Below are 20,971 nucleotides of genomic sequence, written 5' to 3'. Positions count from 1 at the left end.
AGAATTGCCAACACTTCTTCCCTACGCACCTCAATGCCATCTATTCTAATAGCCTGGGTCTCAGCATTCTCCTCCACAACATTATCTTTTTCCTGAGTGAATACTGACGAAAAGTATTCATTTAGTATCTCGCTTATCTCCTCAGCCTCCACACACAACTTCCCACCACTGTCCTTGACTGACCCTACTCTTACCCTAGTCATTCTTTTATTCCTGACATACCTATAGAAAGCTTTTGGGTTTTCCTTGATCCTACCTGCCAAAGACTTCTCATGTCCCCTCCTTGCTCGTCTTAGCTCTCTCTTTAGATCCTTCCTCGCTTCCTTGTAACTATCAAGCGCCCCAACTGAAACTTCACGCCTCATCTTCACATAGGCCTCCTTCTTCCTCTTAACAAGAGATTCCACTTCTTTGGTAAACCACGGTTCCCTCGCTCAACCCCTTCCTCCCTGCCTGACTGGTACGTACTTATCAAGAACATGCAATAGCTGTTCCTTGAACAAGCTCCACATATCCAGTGTGCCCAACCCTTGCAGCCTACTTCTCCAACCTACACATCCTAAGTCACGTCTAATGGCATCATAATTGCCCTTCCCCCAGCTATAACACTTGCCCTGCGGGGTATACTTATCCCTTTCCATCACTAACGTAAAGATCACCGAATTGTGGTCACTGTTTCCAAAGTGCTCACCTACCTCCAGACCTAACACCTGGCCTGGTTCATTACCCAAAACCAAATCCAATGTGGCCTCGCCTCTTGTTGGCCTGTCAACATATTGTGTCAGGAAACCCTCCTGCACACATTGTACAAAGAACGACCCATCTAATGTACTCGAACTATATCTTTTCCAGTCAATATTTGGAAAGTTAAAGTCTCCCATAACAACTACCCTGTTACTTTCGCTCTTTTCCAGAATCATCTTCGCCATCCTTTCCTCTACATCCCTAGAACTATTAGGTGGCCTATAGAAAACTCCCAACAGGGTGACCTCTCCTTTCCTGTTTCTAACCTCAGCCCATACTACCTCGGAAGAAGAGTCCCCATCTAGCATCCTTTCCGCCACCGTAATACTGTCCTTGACTAGCAATGCCACACCTCCCCCTCTTTTGCCCCCTTCTCTGAGCTTACTAAAACACCTAAACCCCGGAACCTGCAACAACCATTCCTGTCCCTGCTCTATCCATGTCTCTGAAATGGCCACAACATCGAAGTCCCAGGTACCAACCCATGCTGCCAGTTCCCCTACCTTATTTCGTATACTCCTGGCATTGAAGTAGACACACTTCAAACCACCTACCTGAACACTGGCACCCTACTGCGAAGTCAAATCTGTGCTCCTGACCTCTATACTCTCAATCTCCCGTACCCCAAAACTACAATCCAGGTTCCCATGCCCCTGCTGAATTAGTTTAAACCCCCCCAAAGAGCACTAACAAATCCCCCCCCCCCCCCCCAGGATATTGGTGCCCCTCAGGTTCAGATGTCGACCATCCTGTCTATAGAGGTCCCACCTTCCCCAGAAAGAGCCCCAGTTATCCAGAAATCTGAATCCCTCCTGCCTGCACCATCCCTGTAGCCACGTGTTTAATTGCTCTCTCCCTATTCCTCATCTCACTATCACGTGGCACGGGCAACAACCCAGAGATAACAACTCTGTTTGTTCTCGCTCTGAGCTTCCATCCTAGCTCCCTAAAGGCCTGCCTGACATCCTTGCCCCCTTTCCTACCTATATCGTTAGTGCCAATGTGGACTACGACTTGGGGTTGCTCCCCCTCCCCCTTAAGGACCTGGAAAACACGATCCGAGACATCACGTACCCGTGCACCTGGGAGGCAACATACCAAACGTGAGTCTCTCTCGCTCCCACAAAATCTCCTATCTGTGCTCCTGACTATTGAGTCCCCAATTACTAATGTTGTACTCCTTTCCCCCTTCCCTTCTGAGCAACAGGGACAGACTCCGTGCCAGAGGCCCGTACCCCATGGCTTACCCCTGGTAAGTCGTCGTCCCTCCCCCCCCCCCCCCCCAAGTATCCAAAACGGTATACTTGTTACTCAGGGGAACGACCGCAGGGGGTCCCTGCACTGACTGCTTCTTCCCAGTCCCTCTTACAGTTACCCATCTATCTCCAGTCTTTGGTGTAACTACTTCCCTGAAGCTCCTATCTATGACCCCCTCTGCCTCCCGAATGATCCGACGTTCATCCAGCTCAAGCTCCAGATCCCTAACACGGTTTTTGAGGAGCTGGAGTTGGGTGCACTTCCCACAGATGAAATCAGCAGGGACACTGACGGCGCCCCTCACCTCAAACATTCTGCAGGAGGAGCATTGTACTGCCTTCCCTGACATCACCTCTAGATTAAAAAAAACAAGAAAAAGAAAGGAAGAGCTTACCTGATATTCCCTCAAACCCTGCTCCCGCTGAAAGGTCAGCAAATTTAAAGGCACTCACTCACCTTCACGACAGGCCCCTGCTCCCGCTTCCCAACAACCGTTTGGGGGGGGGGGGGGGGGGGGGGGGGGGGGAGGGAGAGAGGGTTTGGTTAGAGGAGGAGGTAGGGTGGGAAACACTGACTAAGTATTTCGGGTTTAACTGTCACTTGACAACAGGCCCTCCACAAACCACCTTCAAATTAGGCTGACCGCACTGCACGTATGCAAATTTCCCCAGAACAGCTGATCAGTAGCTCTGCTCTGCTGCCCTCTGCTGGATGAGTTAAGGATGGTATTATTTTGAAAGAAAAAAGATGCAATGTGGCAAAGATTAATGGTAAGTCAGCCAATTGGGAAAGTTTTAAAATCAATAAAAGCTGAACAAAAAAATAAGAGGGAGCAGATAAACTTGAGGGTAAACTAGCAAATAATATAAAAATGGACAGTAAAGTGTATTTAAATAAATAAAAAGGAAGAGAGGCTAAAATGAACACAGACCCCTTGGAGAATGGGGAACCAGGGACTGGCATAAGAGTTAAATAATTTGCATGCGTCTTCATAGTACTGTAGAAGACACTAACGTTCCAAAAATACTAAATAATCAACGGGCAAAAGTGGGGGGAGAAAATAAATGCAATAACTATCACTAGAGAAAAAGTGCTAGTGAAATGAATGGGGCCAAAGGCCAATGAGTCCCCTGAACCTGATGGGTTGCATCCTATAATATTAACGGAAGTAGCTGCAGATGTAGTGGATGTACTGGTAGTAATCTTCCAAGATTCGTTGGTTTCTGGAAAAGTCCTAGAGGATTGGAAAACTGCCAGTGCAACACACCTATTCAAAAAAGGAGACTAAAACAGTTCACTATAGGGCAGTTAGCTTAACCTATGTCATTGACAAAATGTTAGAGCCCATTATAAAGGATGTAATATCTATTTAGAAGTAAATAATATAATCAAGCAGAGTAAGCAGTTTCATAAAGGTTAAATCATGCCTTACAAATTTATTAGAAATCTTTGTGTTAATGAGCAGGACAGATAAAGGGGAACCAGTAAATATGATATACTTGAATTTCCAAAAAACGTTCAATAAGTTATTGCACAAAAGGCTATAAGAGCCCATGGTTTTTGGCGTAACATATTAGCATGGAAAGAAGATTGGCTAGCTAATAGAAGACAGTTAGGATAAGAGGGGCATTTCAGGATGGCAACCTGTAACTAGGAGTGCTATCTGGATCAGTACTGGGGCCACAATGATTTACAATATATATTAATGACTTGGACGAGGTCAGTGAATGTATTATTGCAGAGTTTGCAGATGACACAAAAATAGATGGGAAGATGAATGGTGAAGCTGACACATAGTCTACAGAAGGATATAGACAGATTAAGTGAGTGGGCAAAAACTTGGCAGCTGGAATATAATGTAGGAAAACGTAACGTTATGCACCTTGGTAGGAAGAATGAAGGAGCAGAATATCTAAATGGAGAAAGACTGCAGAAAGCTGCAGTACAGAGGAATTTGGGGTTCCTCGTGCATAACTCACAAAAAGCTAGCATGCAAGTCCAGGTAGTAGAGAAGGCAAATGGGAATGAGCCTGTGTTCATTGGTTGAGAAGATGGGGTATTCACAGATAACCTCCAGCAGGTACGTTGGCTTTGCTCTGCACCACAGACTGGCTGTCCAGTCAACTGAGCTAAACCAGCCCCTGGGAATCCAGGGTTATAGGGATAAGGTGGGAAAATGGATTTGAGAATTATCACATCAAATTGGTCATGATTTCACATTGGCGTAGACTTGGTTGGTCAAATGGCCTTCTTGTGTCTTATGGACTTATAGTCTCCTGGTTGGCACCCCCCTCGAACCGTGCACTCTTCTCCCCCCTCAAACTAACCTCTTCTCCCTAATCAAAGCCACTATCTCTTGGATTACCATTTTACTATTGGTGAGTGTAAAAGACTTTTATGTTCCTTCTTTATGATGGCTACTGATCTATTTTTATACATTTTCCCATTCCTATTCCGTTCATTTAGATCTTCTCTACTTTCTGTATCCCGCTTGGTTCTTTACTGTATCTTTATCCGTTTTGGATACTCCACTGCTCATGGGAATGAATGTGTCTATTTCTTACTCAAAACGCCTCCTTTTTGAAGGCCAAGGTGGGCACATATTTCATAGACATAACAGTAATGGCACAATTGCTATTGATTCTCGATTCCAGTCTCCCAGGCCAGATCCCTTTACTTGTTGAAGTTGACTCTTCTCCGGTTGAGTGTTTTTACACATTTGTAACTTGTCCTTTTCATTGCTGTTCTGAACCTATTATAATTATTGTTCTCACTGAAACATGTCCCACTTCATTTCCAAGGATTGAATCCAGCACTACATCCACATTGGGCTGTAAACACACTGATAGAGACTTGTACCCATTTCAGGAATTCCTCCCCTCTGCCCTTTACACTGTTGGTTACTATCCATATTAGCATAATTAATGTTCCGTTTATCACTACTCTGTAATTCTTGCATTTTTCTGTAATTCAATTCCAACAAGCTAGACTCCAACCATTACCCCATGACATTTAATGCCATGACCACTGCTGAACCCCTAGTATCAATATTGTGTAGATTACCATTGACCCAAAACTGAATTGGGAGCAGGTCAGAGACGAAGAGTAACTCACCGCCTAATTCCCTAAAGCCTGTCCACCATCTAAGTCAGGGGTGGGCAAACTTTTCCGTGCAAGGGCCACATTCAGAAATTCACAATTTTAAAAGGCCGCATAGTATATTAAGTAAAATAATTAATATTTTAAATAGCCAAAATAAAAGGTCTTTAAAGGAAAAAAAGCACATTTATTTGAAAAACAAAGTAACTCAGTAAGTAACAGAACAATGTCAATGAGAATGATGCATCTGACTGCAGTCATTTACCAGTTTGTTGAAATCAGGTGTCAAGTTGCTTGTGCTGATCCTTAACACTGACAGAAGCACAGCCTGGCCGAGTCAACGATAAAAACGCGCGTAGTGGGGTGGATGAGTGGGGCTGCCTTATTGGTCAGTTTAGTTGGGTGTGCGACCAATAGGAGTCCCGTTTATTGGAGTGTATTAACACGCCTCCGTATTCGACGTGTGCTTAACACTACTAGGCTCTGTTCTATGTAATTATTCAGCTCTGGAGTCGCCAGTTGCCGTATAGACAACGTCACAAGTATTCCAAGGTCAAGTTCAAAGTAATAAAGACGATACACCGATTAGTAAGGTTCAAACGATCAATATTTATTATACAGTTATAATAAATACTCATGCACACACTAAGAGACTAAGCTATAACTAAACTTAAGTGAACAGAATACTTATCTAACAGGAACAGGCAAGGTCAGAGAACGAGGCCTTCGTCCTGGTCTTGTACTGCAGCCTTCAGCAAGCGTTCTGGTACTGGGGGTCTAGTGGGCTTGGATCGCGTAGCGAGCGTTGAACTTACGGTTTCGGCGGCTGGTGCTCAACGGCTGGAGTCAGGATGCAAGATGTCAGTCAGGGCCGGAGCACGGGTTTAACAGACCGGGCTCTGTGGGGAATTTGCCTTTATACCCCTCTCTAATGTCCTTGCCCCCTTCTAGGCGGGCTCTACCTTTCGGTACCGATTGGAGCGTTTCCAAACGGTTACCTTCGAAATCCTCCAATGCGGGGGCTGTCCTCGATGTTGGGGGGTGGTTTCGATATTCGTTACTCAGGTGCCATCCTGTCTGCACAACCAATTAAGTGTTACATTGAGATGGAAATGTTGCCATTGTTTGTGCCTGGATCTGGGCTGCCTCATCAGAATGTTAAGCGCTTTGCCATTAACACCTTTGGCTTGGAGATCTTGCACCTGGCCAGAAAACTGGTTTGCTGCTTGCAAAATGCTAATTAGTTGAGAGCAGGCTGTCTGTTCTCACTAAACAGGCTTTTCCTTCTGTCTTCCATTTTAGTTTGGCTCAGTGTCCATTTTGCGTGGCCAGCATGGCTACAGCGACCAATAGGAGTCCAGGTTACAAACAATAATAAGGCTTATTGTTTGTAACCTGGACTCCTATTGGTCGCACACCCAACTAAACCGACCAACGAGACAGCCCCACTCATCCACCCCACTACGCGCGTTTTTATGCGGCCCGCCAATGAGGTGCCCGGAATCATAACCGGCATTTTTGACAAGCCGCCGGGGAAAAGCCGCTCAAGTAAATGCGCTTATTGAATAAGCGCATTTACTTCAGCGGCTTTTCAAAATGCCGGTTATGATTCCGGGCACCTCATTGGCGGGCCGCATAAAACCTTCGTCGGGCCGTAGTTGCCCACCCCTGATCTACGTGGTACAAGTCAAGAGTGTGGTGGAATCACTGCGACCTCAGGGGTTCGATCCGACCCTGGCTCACTGCCTGTATGGCATTTGCACATTTTCCCCGTGTCTGTGTGGGTCTTACCCCCACAATCCAAAACGATGTGCAGGATAGGTGGATTGGGCAAGCTAAATTGACCCTTAATTGGGGAAAGAAAAATAAACAGGTACTGAAATTTTTTTTAAAAAGCAGCATGATGGAATTCTCACCTGGTGAGTGCAGCTCCCAACACACTAAGCTTGACGCAATCCAGGACAAGGCATCCCATCCACAAATATTCACTCCCTTCCCCACCAAAGCACAGTGGCAGCTGTATATCATCTACAAGTTGTACTGCAGGAACTCGCCAAGTCTCCTTAGACAGCACCTTCGAAACCCATGACCGCTACCATCTAGAAGGACAAGGGCAGCTGACAGTACGGAAACACCAACTGGAATGTCTTCTCCAAGCCACCCATCATCCTGACCTTGGAAATGAATTGTTGTTCCTTCACTGCCACTGGATCAAAATCATGGGACTTTCTTCCTGACAGCACTGTGGGTGTACCTACACCACATGACTGCAGCAGTTCAAGAACACAGTTCGCCATCGTCTTAATGGCAACTACAGATAGGCAATAAATGCTGGTGTAACCAGCGACACCCACATCTCGAGAATGAATTATAAAAAAAATTCCTACAAGTTTACTTTTATCTCCTTCACACTATATTGTGGCCTGTATAATACTCACCAGTTGCAAAGCAGCTCCTCTTAATTCGAACATCCTGATTTCTAACCGAATAAACTCTGCCATTAACCCTTCAAATACACAAATTCCCTCCAGAGCTATAATACTTTTTTAAAAAATACTGTCTGTGTCCCCTTTTACTTCCTGAACCGGGAATATTAAGCTGCCAACTCTCTGCTATTGCTAATATTTTATATTTCCATGCGGAAATTTATGCCTGCAATGCATCATCCATATCATACTTTTCATTCCCATATGCTGTATTAAGTGCCAAATGTTACCATTGTTTGAACTGACCTTGGTGGGGTCTAATCACTTTTCACAGCCTTGAATGTTGACGCGGTATCCAACCAAATTGAAAGTGATTATCCTTTCTGCTTATTGCGGTCTGTATTTATAATTAACTTCTCTGAACATGTCCATTTCACTGTTAAAACTGGGATAATTTACAATAAAATAGAATCAAATAATTGAATATTCTGTGCTGATTGGCTTGGGATATCTGACAGTTATGCAGATATCACTGTAGTTGAATTTGTATGTCTTGCTTTTTATCACGTAGACACTCCCTTTTTTTTTAGGCCTGAAAAACTGGATATTGCAACGGTTATGAGTGTCGATAGCTTAAAAAATAAAGTACCAATGACAGTGTTTCGGAAAGCAACTTTCTTGGGGATGAGAGAAGGTGAGAACTTAACCTGTGATTAAACATTTTGTTTACCGTGTATAGTTAGAATTTCCCCTCTTGCCTTTTGTGGATTGCAAATCACTTGAGCTGATGTGGCAACAGAGCTGTGATTCTGGACAGTCCCAATTGGTTCCTCCAAATGTACTGACTGTTTTTGTGTAATTGGGGGTGGAGAGGAAGGGGGATAACCCATGTCTGTTTTTTGCTTTTCCCTTCAAACACTGCAAGAGTGAGAACTTATTTTTGCTTTTTTCAGTCTTTCCCCACGCCCCGTCACTTTTTTCTTCTTTCCCCACTCAAAGCAACCCACAATACAAACAGTTCAAAATAGCCTGCTGCCCTTGAAGAGAATTGACTATAAATATGTCTCATTTATTATGATGTCAGACTAATAAATTCTGCCAAATTATGTTTAGAGCAGTTTTATCTGTTTTCCCCAGCACTGAAGAATGGATTGTATTATAGCTTGTTTGAGTTCGTGGAACAAGGAAAAACGGGGAGCAATTTGGAGTCTCTGCTTCATAAACTGGAAGTGGAAAAACTAGTGAGTTACAAATTAAATCATTCACTAAACCTCAAAATGTTGAATTCCTTTCAATAATTCCATTGAATAAAATACAACCGCCATTTTTTAATGTTTGCATCTTGCCTAGCGAGTGTCAATAATGATTGAAGCTTAGCTCATTTTGCTTAGTTCTTTCAATTCCAGCATGCCTACTCCTCAGTTAACGAATTGGAAGATTAAAGCTTAAATGTGTTGTGCATGTTTGTTGTCAGCCCTGTTCATGTACTTGCTCGTCCAGCACCTTGGCCGTGTCACTTCCTTACACCTGCCATCCCAGTGCTGTTTTTCTTGAGCCAATCTCTTGTCATATTTGTAACATTTTGAAGATTTTATCTTTATGCATAGGTTCTTCTAAAACAGTTGGGTGATCGAGGATTTCTACTTTTATTTTCTCCATCAGAAATGGTGGATAATGGTAAGTGTGATTGCTCAGGTTTATATTAAATATTGTAATGTAATTTAAAAAATTTAAACTTTAGTTACAACTACGGGTTTGATTCATAATTCTCATTATAAATGTATTTTTTAAAATCAGGTTCTGAAAGCTCGAAACCCAAGTTCCTTCAAGCATTATTTCTGTTTCCAGAGTCCAGAGTGATTGGTGGTGAGTTAAATCAGTATGGAACCAAATAAGCCCAGAAGCAATTGTCGTAGGAATATGATAAATTAAGTCCCCTCAAATATGTAAGCTAGTTGTGGTATGCAATTGTTATTTAAGTAATGTGTACCTACTTTAGCCACCTCTGTATTTTACTCCACTATTGCCTTGTCAAGGAAAGTAGAAATTCTGTGGCAGTGTAGATGGGCTGAATAGAGCAACAGTAATTGCCTGGCCTATCTCAGTTGCTATTAATTTCCCTGTAATTAGATGTTAGGTTGTCTTTGTCCTCATTTGCTTAATTGGATAATTTGCATGTTGCACTATAAATTGACACAAGCATCTTAAAACTTCAGTGTAAATATTTTAAGTTTTTAAGCAGGCAGTGGGAAGTGAAATGTTTTCAAGAGTGATGAAAATGTGGCAACTTTGCTGCAAAAATTGTTTTCAAAAGTGATATAAACTTGGATTAATGGTCCACAAATTGTTGTTTTCCTTTCTTCCTGTTACTGCATTTTAATTTGTTAGCCTACTATGTAAATGAGCCTAATGTTGGTGGCTGTTTGTGTTCCTTTTGTAGATGAAATCAAGAGAAATGCTGAATCTGTCTCAACTGTATACAGTGACCCAGAGGTCATGCCGCAGTTATCCAAGCTTATACCTGCGTTGCACTTTGCTTTGGATAAAATTCGAAAAGAGCTGCCTGGTAGCTTAAAGAATTCAACTATGGATGCTGCATTTGAAAATAATGTAATTGGTTACCTGAAGAATTCCCAAGGAAAAGAGGCTTCTGCTGAAAATGGAAAGCTTAATCAGTTCTTCATTCCCACTTATGAGGAGAAACGGTTCTCTACAACCAGGCAAAAGAGATCAAATTTACCGAGAATCCTACGCTCTTACTTTTTTCATCCTCTTCGGTATCAGTTTGAAGTTTCCAAAGCTAGAGAAATGTTAGACCAATATCCACTCTCTGATACTGAGTTACTCAGCTCTCCTGTTGCATGTGCTGGAGAGGAGCAGAAATGTGAGAATTCCATGCCAGAGATTGCTGCTCAGGAACCAATGGATCCTCAAATGAGCAGTATCATAGCTGACGGTAACTTTGTGATGCCTTCTGATAATATGGCTGATTATGATCCTGATAAAATCCAAGAGCTTATTGACTTGATATATAGAAGGAAAAGGCATGGCCCAGAGGAAGCTAGCATAATGAATATTGAAGGACTTGCACATTGTATATCTGACAAAAATAACCTCGGATTGAAGAGGAAATTAGAATCTATTTCTGAGAGGAGCCATAAGCTTATGAAGACAACTCCAGGTAATAGAGCACAGCATTTAATTTAAATAGTATTTAATATTTAACTTCATAGAAATACGAGTAATGTGGGTTAAGTGACTCCTCACATTTGGGCAGGGAGTTAATTTGAATGTAGTCCAGATCAGTTGTATGAGACTTTTTTTTTTCCTGATTAAGGATTCTGTTTGAAATGGGTTTGGCTAGTTTCAAAGCTGGTAACATAACATGTGAAGACAAAAAGCACCCAGCTTGACTTTAATTGTGATTTGATATCATGATTGTTAAGGATCATGAGCAACCAAACAAAAAGCACTGAAGCTAGAAATCTGAAGTGTAAACAAAATGCTAGAAATACTTGAGTCGGACAACCTCACTGAAAAGAGAAATTGCCAACATTTCGGGTCTAATCCTTTGTCAAACTTGAAATATTAACAAACTTTCTCTACAAATACTGTTCGATCTATTGAGTATTTCCGGATACATATATTTGGGGTTGGGTGTGCTGGAGACGAAGAAGAATGGGAAACTTTCATGATGGTGGTGATGGTTCCTTTTCAGAAGTCTGAATTAACGTGCATTATTTGAGCAGAGGGAGCCCTGTGTCTTGTCTGCTGTGTCAGACCTGGGAGCACTTGATATTAATCTGATTCTCAAAGGTGAAAGTGATCCAGTTCTCAGTCCCAGTATTTGTTATCTTGAGTACAAGGCAAAAAAAAAATCTAGTGTGTGAACATTTAGCTCTCATAAATCTGTAATTTAACCAAACTGCAAATTTTATTTTGTGTGAATCCTATTCGTCAAATATGACACCCAGGTACCTTATATAGTTTAAGGGACACCATTCCACCGTCAGGTGCAAGGTGAGGACGCACTATAGGGATTGAACCCACGCCTTTGGTGTCAGTCTGCATCATACTCTAGTCACACCTCTGCTCGTTATGCTTTCCCTTAATTTGCTCTGTTTTAATTACCTTTGCTCAAGAGTCGCCAGGTATCTTTCTGATACCACCACAAGGTTCAAACCGAATACTGATCAATGACTCGATACACCAGTTAGTAAGTTTGAAATGAATGCACTTTTATTTACACACACAGTCAATTATTACTCATGTACATACTCTACTCGCTCAACTACTACTAAAGGCCTATACTTAGCTTTGATTGCCCACTCAGTCAGAGGAACAATGGCTGTTGTCCGGTTCTGATACTGCTGGCTTCAAACTGGTATGGAATAGTAGCTAGGAGCGCCTATCTCGTAGCGTGCGTTGACCTTAGACTTACTTGGCTGGTGCTTGGCGGGCCTCTCGTCGCTGACAGCCAAATGCCATGGTGAAGATGGAGAAAGTAAGAGTTCTCAAGAGAGCAAACTGACCTTGCGGACTCTGTTTTATACCCCAAGGGGTTTCGCGCCCTTCTGGGCGGACCCTGGACTTGGTCCCAATTAATTGGACCATGTCCCAATCGTTTGTATCGATTCTCTCCAATAACGGGGCTGTTCCCTGATCATTGGGCGGGCTCTAGGTAACCGTTGGCCTGCCTTTGTTTTAGCTTCCACTGGCGCCGGGGAGTCTGTCCTGGTACCGATTGTTTCAATGTTTCTTTTTGTCCCCGGAGATAGCTCATTGCTATGCTAATAGCTTGTAGTTTCAGTTCTGTCTGGGTTCTGCAAGTTCCAATCCACAGGAAACCTTGCACCTGCTTGTTTTTCTAGTGCTGTCCATTTTTCCCTGCACTCTGCGAGTATCCATTTTGGAATCGGGACGTGGCCACCCCAGGTGACTACACCTCTCAAGTGCAGTTTTGTTTAAACAGTGAATGATGAGCTGATTTAAAGTTAGTACCGAGCTGTCAGTGAATTGAGGTAGCATTGATGGAGGACCATTAACCTGAGGTACTTGGTGTAGAATATATTGTCTTACCTGGAAAGTTTACTACAACAGTGTAAGTGTTTTCTATGTTGCAAGTTGGTACAAATGTTGTTTATCCTCTGTCTCCCTCTCTCCCCCTCTCTCTCTCCTCTCTCTCTCTCTTCTCTCTTTTCTCTCCCTCTCTTTTTCCCTCCCTCCCCTCTCTTTTCTCTCTTTCTCACGATGGAGATACTGGACTGAGTGAAGTAGAGCCATCTAAGATTTACTGTGTTCTAGTCACAAATCTTGTTACACTTCACAAGCTTTTATTTACAGAGATAAATGTTGTAAACATGCATCTCCAAAGCCAACATGTCATCTGCTATATATGTATAGAACACAAATAATTTCCCGTTAATGCCATCTATTTGCATATCATGTAATCACGACTATCAATATTCACCAGGCTAATTTCTTTTTTTTAAATTATTTGCAGGGTCAATGGCTGTGGATGAATCAAGGTTACCTGATCCAGCATCTCAAGTAATAAATGGGCTTGGCTTTGATGAAACTGACTTAAGGCAACATGAACCTACTCCAAATCCTGAAAAACTGGTTGGTTTGTTGCTTGAAGCATTTAAGGCTTCCACTTGTCAGAGGGCAGACTCTGAGGTTCCATTAAACCAGGAAATAAGGATGCCGGCTTGCCCCAGTGGTGATAATCTACAAAGCGACAATGTGGGTTACTACTGGGACCAAAGTAATTCTTTGATTAATGAGACAACACAACTGAATCAGAAAAGCATTGATGACCACACCCCACACAGTGAAGCAAGAAAGCAAGAACACTCCCAGGAAGGCTTTGTACCTGGCCTTGAGCAAGAGAGTGCGAGATTATGTGGAAGTGGGTCTGGTTTAGCATATGTTGATATTCATTTCAGAACAAAAAGAATTGACCAGCCGCCTGGAGAACATTCATTACCATACAATTTGAGGGAAGAATACCCAGAGGTAAGACATGCTATTCTGTGTTTCTCTAGTTATCTACTGCGTAGAAATGTGTAAAGTAGGGAAGCAGTTCCTGGATTTTTCAGTCATTTGCAAAGCAAGGGTGTTTAGAACTATGGAGGCCTACAGCACAGAAAAGGCCCTTCGGCCCACCACATCAACACTGGTCAAAAACAAGTTAACCCTTCTAACCCTCTTTCCTGCACTTGGCCCATAGCCTTGTATGCCTTGGCATTGCAAGTGCACATCTAAATTACTTAAATGTTATGAGGGTCTCTGCCTCGAGCATCCTTTCAGACAGTGAGTTTCAGACTCCCACCACCCTCTGGGTGGAAAGGTTGTTCCTCATATCCCCTCTAAACCTCCTGCTCCTTCCTTAAATTTGTGTCCCGGTCGTTGATCTTTTCACCAAGAGGGAAAATTTCTTGCTGTCCACCTTTATGCCCCAATTTTTCTTAAATGTTTTTATTGGTTTTCACACCTGTTTCTCAATTTAATTCGTAAGTTGTTGTATATTGCATAACCGTGCCAAAAAGGGGGGGAAATAATAAAAGTCGCAAAAAAAAAAAAAAAAAGACCTTAAGCAGAAACCAGCACACATGTTTACAGGCAATTATTGTCTTCCTTCCCACTCTGGCTGTGGTCCCCTTTAGTCGCCGATATGTTATAATCCCAAAAATCCCAAGTGTGGCCAGAGCACGTATTGACACATGTCTATTTGCAGTTTAATTTGGGTTTCAACTTGCCCCCCCCCCCCCCCCCCCCCCCCCCCCCCGGATCATCCCCTGCAGCTTTGTCCCTTGTCTCTCTCTCTCCTACGTTACGTGCCTTCACTTCCTCTCTTTCTCCCCACTCATCCTTTGCCCATCAGCTTGTTTGTGGACCCCTGCTACATACAGATTTTGGAACAAGTTGGTGAATGGGTTCCATGTCCTGTGGAAGCTCCCTTCTGACCCCAGGATGGCACATTTTATTTTCTTCAGCTTGAGAAACTCTGCTGCGTCGGACAGCCAGTCTGCAGTTTTGGATGGTGCTGCCAATCGCCAGCTGAGTAAGATTCTCTGGCAAGCGATCAGGGAAGCAAAGGCTAGGGTGTCGGACCCCCTTCCCATAAAGAGTTCTGGCTGATCTAAAACCCTGAAGACCACCACCTTTGGGCATGGCTCCACACTCCCATGACCTGTATGTAGACTCAAAGAAGGGGGTGGCACGGGGCACAGTGGTTAGCTCCAGGGTCCGTGGTTCAATTTTGGCCTTGGGTGACTGTCTGTGTGGAGTTTGCACTTTCTCCCCGTGTCTGCGTGGGTTTCCTCCCACAGTCCAAAGCTGTGCAGGTTAGGTGGATTGACCATGTTAATTGCTGCTTAGTTTCTAAAAAAGGTTAGGTGGGGATAGGGTGGCGGCATGGGGTTGGGTAGGTACTCATTCCAAGGGCTGGTGCAAACGAGATGGGCCGAATGGCCTCCTTCTGGTTTAGCACAGGGGCTGGTTTAGCACAGGGCTAAATCGCTGACTTTGAAAGCAGACCCAGGCAGGCCAGCAGCACGGTTCAATTCCCGTACCAGCCTCCCCGAACAGGCGCCGGAATGTGGCGACTAGGGGCTTTTCACAGTAACTTCAGTTGAAGCCTACTTGTGACAATAAGCGATTTTCATTTCATTTTCATTTCATTTCTGCACTGAAAATTCTATGAAAAGGTTGTCCAGAACCCGGCAAGTCTGGGGCAGGCTTGGAATGTAGGTGTGGTTTGCCGGATGGTCCTGGCACCATTTATATTTGTCTTCCACCTCCAGAACGAACCTGCTCATTCGGGTTCTGGCTAGGTGCGCTCTGCACCACCTTTAGCTGTGTTAGGCTCAGCCCTGTGCATGTCGAGGTGGAGTTCGGCCTACATAGAACATAGAACATAACAGCGCAGTACAGGCCCTTCGGCCCTCGATGTTGTGCTGACCTGTGGAACCACTCTAAATCCCATCTAAACTGTTCCCTTATCGTCCATATGTGTATCCAATGTCCATTTGAATGCCCTTGATGTTGGCGAGTCCACTACTGTTGCAGGCAGGGCATTCCACGCCCATACTACTCTGAGTAAAGAACCTACCTCTGACATCTGTCCTATATCTATCTCCTCTCAATTTAAAGCTATGTCCCCTCGTGCTAGACATCACCATTCAAGGAAAAAGGCTGTCACTGTCCACCCTATCTAATCCTCTGAGCATCTTGTATGCCTCAAATAAGTCACCTCTTAACCTTCTCTCTAATGAAAACAGCCTCAAGTCCCTCAGCCTTCCCTCATAAGATCTTCCCTCCATACCAGGCAACATTCGGGTAAATCTCCTCTGCACCCTTTCCAATGCTTCCACATCCTTCCTATAATGCGGCAACCAGAATTGCACGCAATACTCCAAATGCGGCCGTACCAGAGTTTTATACAACTGCAACATTACCTCATGGCTCCGAAACTTAATCCCTCTACCAATAAAAGTTAACACCATACGCCTTCTTAACAACCCTCTCAACCTGGGTGACAACTTTCAGGGATCTATGGACATGGACACCGAGATCTCTCTGCTCGTCCACACTACCAAGAATCTTACCATTAGCCCAGTACTCTGTCTTCCTGTTATTCCTTCCAAAATGAATGACCTCATTTTTTTGCATTAAACTCCATTTACCACCTGTCAGCCCAGCTCTGCAGCTTATCTATGTCCCTCTGTAACTTGTAACATCCTTTCGCACTGTCCACAACTCCACCGACTTTAGTGTCATCTGCAAATTTACTCGCCCATCCTTCTACGCCCTCCTCCAGGTCATTTATAAAAATGACAAACCGCAGCGGCCCCAAAACAGATCCTTGTGGTACACCACTAGTAACTGGACTCCAGTCTGAACGTTTCCCATCAACCACCACCCTTTGTCTTCTTCCAGCTAGCCAATTTCTGATCCAAACTTCTACATCACCCTGAATCCCATGCCTCCGTATTTTCTGCAATAGCCTACCGTGGGGAACCTTATCAAACGCTTTACTGAAATCCATATACACCACATCAACTGCTTTACCCTCATCCACCTGTTTGGTCACCTTCTCAAAGAACTCAATAAGGTTTGTGAGGTACGACCTACCCTTCACAAAACCGTATTAACTATCTCTAATCAAATTATTCCTTTCCAGATGATTATACACCCTATCTCTTATAAACCTTTCCAAGACTTTGCCCACAACAAAAGTAAGGCTCACTGGTCTATAGTTACCGGGCTTGTCTCTACTCCCCTTCTTGAACAAGGAGACAACATTTGCTATCCTCAAGTCTTGCACTATTCCTATAGACAAAGATGACTTAAAGATCAAAGCCAAAGCCTCAGCAATCTCCTCCCTAGCTTCCCAGAGAATCCTAGGATATATCCCATCCGGCCCAGGGGACTTGTCTATTTTCACTCTTTCCAGAATTGCTAACACCTCCTCCTTATGAACCTCAAGCCCTTCTAGTCTAGTAGCCTGTATCTCCGTATTCTCCTCGTCAACATTGTCTTTTTCCTGTGTGAATACTGACGAAAAATATTCATTTAGCACCTCTCCTATCTCCTCGGACTCCACGCATAACTTCCCACTACTGTCCTTGACTGGCCCTACTCTTACCCTAGTCATTCTTTAATTCCTGACATATCTATAGAACGCTTCAGGGTTATGTTCGATCCTACTGCAAAAGACTTCTCATGTCCCCTCCTGGCTCTTCTTAGCTCTCTCTTTAGATCCTTCCTCGCTAACTTGTAACTCTCGATCACCCTAACTGAACCTTCACGTCTCATCCTTACATAAGCCTCCTTCTTCCTCTTGACAAGTGTTTCAACTGCTTTAGTAAACCACGATTCCCTCGATCGACCATTTCCTCCCTGCCTGACAGGTACATACTTATCAAGGACACGCAGTAGCTGTTCCTTGAACAAACTCCATATTTCCATTATGCCCATCCCCTGCAGTTTTCCTCTCCATCCGATGCATCCTAAGTCTTGCCTCATCCCATCATAATTGCCTTTCCCCCAGATATAACTCGTGCCCTGCGGTATGTACCTATCCCTTTCCATCACTAAAGTAAACGTAATCGAATTGTGGTCACTATCACCAAAGTGCTCGCCTACCTCCAAATCTAGCACCTGTCCTGGTTCATTACCCAGTACCAAATCCAATATGGCCTCGCCTCTCGGCCTATCAACATACTGTGTCAGGAAACCCTCCTGCACACATCTAAAGTACTCGAACTATAGAGTTTCCAGTCAATATTTGGAAAGTTAAAGTCCCCCATAACAATTACCCTGTTACTTTCGCTCCTATCCAAAACCATCTTTGCAATCCTTTCCTCTACATCTCTGGAACTTTTCGGAGGCCTAGAGAAAACCCCTAACAGGGTGACCTCTCCTTTCCTGTTTCTAACCTTGGCCCATACTACCTCAGTAGACGAGTCCTCATCAAACGTCCTTTCTGCCACCGTAATACTGTCCTTGACTAACGATGCCACCCCTCCCTTTCTTTTACCACCTTCCCTGAGCTTACTGAAATATCTAAACCCCGGCACCTGCAACAACCATTGCTGTCCCTGCTCTATCCATGTCTCCGAAATGGCCACAACATCGAAGTCCCAGGTACCAACCCATACTGCAAGTTCACCCACCTTATTCCGGATTCTCCTGGCATTGACGTAGACGCACTTTAAACCACCTTCCTTCCTGCCGGTACATTCCTGCAACTTTGAAACCTTATTCATGACCTCACTACTCTCAACCTCGTGTATACTGGAGCTACAATTCAGGTTCCCAGTCCCCTGCTGATCTAGTTTAAACCCTCCCGAAGAGCATTAGCAAATTTCCCCCCCAGGATATTGGTATCCCTCTGGTCCAGGTGTAGACCATCCCGTTTGTAGAGGTCCCACCTACCCCAGAATGAGCCCCAATTATCCAGGAATCTGAAACCCTCCCTCCTGCACCATCCCTGTAGCCACGTGTTCAACTGCTCTCTCTCCCTATTCCTCGTCTCGCTAGCACATGGCACGGGTAACAATCTAGCTCCCCGAATTCCTGCCTTGCATCCCTATCCCTTTTCCTGCATATGTCGTTGGTACCTATGTGGACCACGACTTGGGGCTGCTCCCCCTCCCCCTGTGCAGTTCTTCGATCCAGAGTCGTACTCTTGCCTCTATGCCTAGTTCTTCCTCCCATTTTTCCCTCGTCTCGTCCAAGGGGGATTGTGCCACCTCCGACAGTCACCCGTACAGGTCCCCACAGTTTCACTTCCCTAGGTCACCCGCAATCAGCAGTTCCTCGATTAGTGAATGTCCTGGTATCTGGGGGTACGTCGTTGTTTCCTTAAGAAGGAAGTTTTTGACCTGTATGTGTCTTTGTTTCCTTTTGTTAGTTGGAACCTCTGAGTTCCTCCAAGGTTGCTACTCTACCGTCCTTGTACGTGTCCCTAACCACTAATGTCCCCTCATCCTGTCTCCACCTTTTGCAGGCGGCGTCCATTGTTGTGGGACTAAATCTGTTGCCGATGGAGGCCATAGTTTACATTTCAGTTAGGCTGAAGTGCTGTGCCATCTGGTTCCAAGTTTAGATTGTGGCTACTAACACTGGGCTTCTTGAATACTTGGTCGGGTGGGGTGGGAGTGCTGTTGTGACTGGGGTTTGGAGGGATATCCCTATGCAGGAACTCTCTTCCATCTTCATCCATTTTCCTGCCAGTTCCTTCACCCATCCCCTCACTCTTTCTGCTGTGGCCATCCAGTTGTAGAACTGTAGGTTAGGGAAGGCCAGGTCTCCCATGTTTCTTTTCCTTTTGAAGGGCCTTTTTATTTTTTTGGACCGTTGGGTTTTTCCTTCCCCAGACAAACGTCCTGATAAGCTTGTCTGCCGTGTTGACGAAGACCTTGGGGATGTAGATTGGGAGGGTCTGAACAGAAAGAGAAACCTGGCAGTATGTTCATTTTGATTGTCTGCGCACTCCCTGCCAGCAAGAGTGGGAGTGGGCCCCACCTCTGCAGGTCCTTTTTGACTTCCTCCCCATCGGGTTTTGGGAATCTGTGCCCAGTTTTGGTGATATTTGGATTGCCAGGTGGTGGAATTTGGTCTCGGCTTGTTTGAACAGCTGTCCCTCCCCCTGTGGGTTCACCGGGAAGGTTTCATTTTTGCACAGGTTGGATTTATAGCTTGAGAAGGCTCCAAACACCTTCAGGAGTTTCATTATCCCTTCCGTATCAGCCCAGGAGTTTGAGATGTAGAGGAGCAGGTCATCCGCGTAGAGTGAAACTCTATGCTCCCCTTGGGATACCACTCCACCCCCTCGCTGTTCTGAGGGCGATTGCCAGAGCAAACAGCAGCATTTACAGCAGGCATCCCTGCCTCGTGCCTCTTGCAGCTGGCCGTATTTAGAGCTGGCGGTGTTAGTCCGTACATGGGAGCACTACAGAAGTTTCACACAGGATGTGAACCCTGGCCCAAACCCAAACCGTTCAGTACATCTGAGGTACTTCCACTCGACTCTTTCTGTTGAAGACCTTTTCTGGGTCCAGGGAGATGGTCACATCTGGTGTTCAATCCTCAGATGGGGTCATTATCACGTTTATCTGGTGTTCGATGTTAGCTGCCTGCCCTTGACAAAGCCTGCCTGGTCCTCTGTAACTACCTCTGGACACAACTCTCCAGCCACTTTGCCAGGGCTTTTGCCAGGATCTTTGCATCAATGTTGAGTAGCGAGATGAGCTTGTGGGACCTGCACTCAAGTCGGGTCTTTGTCCTTTTTGGGTATCAGTGATATTGAGGCTTGTGTTAGTGTTGGTGATAGGGTGCCCCTTACTAGTGTGTCTGCGTACGTTTCCCGCAGGTGCTGGTATGAATTTTTTGTAGTAGTCCCCCAGGAATCTGGCTCTGACACCTTCCCCGCCTGCATGAAGTTGATACACTCCATGACTTCTCCCAGTTCTAATGATCCCTTTGGGAACCCACTGAACACAGGCTTCCAGAAAAACACCGCTTGAGTATCACCCTCTTCCTGTCAGTTAACCAATTCTGGGTCCAATTTTCCAAATTTTCCTGGATCCCATGGGCTCTTACTTTCACGTCTCCATCGTGGAATCTTATCAAAAACCTTGCTGAAGTCATATTAGACTATATCAAATGGATTGCCCTCACATACACATCTCATCTCTTTGAAAAATTCAATCAAGTTGGTCAGACATTGGGTGGTACGAACCACACTGCTTCGGATCCTTGTCCTTTTTCAATATCTGGGAGCTGGAAACCTGCGACAGTGTCGGGAGGAGTTGCCCCTCTCCTTTGCCTCATTATGCACCCTCACCAGCAGTGGCTCCAGGTCCGCCCCAAACATTTTATAAAATTGCACTGGGAACATGTCCGGACCTGGAGCCTTCCCTGCCTGCATCACC

The 20,971-nt window shown here is 44.6% G+C and overlaps 1 protein-coding gene across 4 annotated transcripts in view; it reads left to right on the top strand.

Moving 5' to 3' along the window:
- Positions 1-20,971, top strand: part of tasora (transcription activation suppressor a) — a 111,795-nt gene that overhangs the window by 59,462 nt on the left and 31,362 nt on the right. For all 4 annotated transcript variants that reach the window (XR_005462433.1, XM_038812813.1, XM_038812812.1 and 1 more), the window contains exons 10-15: positions 8,117-8,220; positions 8,664-8,767; positions 9,134-9,203; positions 9,324-9,392; positions 9,967-10,707; positions 13,030-13,544. Coding sequence is in view for 3 of the 4 variants with exons in the window: in XM_038812813.1 (XP_038668741.1) it covers positions 8,117-8,220; positions 8,664-8,767; positions 9,134-9,203; positions 9,324-9,392; positions 9,967-10,707; positions 13,030-13,544 (1,603 nt within the window). In the remaining variant the exon portion in view is untranslated. The remainder of the gene's footprint in view (positions 1-8,116; positions 8,221-8,663; positions 8,768-9,133; positions 9,204-9,323; positions 9,393-9,966; positions 10,708-13,029; positions 13,545-20,971) is intronic.

This window comes from Scyliorhinus canicula, chromosome 11 (genome assembly GCF_902713615.1).
Source record: "Scyliorhinus canicula chromosome 11, sScyCan1.1, whole genome shotgun sequence".
NCBI lineage: Eukaryota > Metazoa > Chordata > Chondrichthyes > Carcharhiniformes > Scyliorhinidae > Scyliorhinus > Scyliorhinus canicula.
The sequence above is the reverse complement of the archived record's forward strand: the minus strand, read 5'-3'. Positions and strand labels throughout refer to the sequence as shown.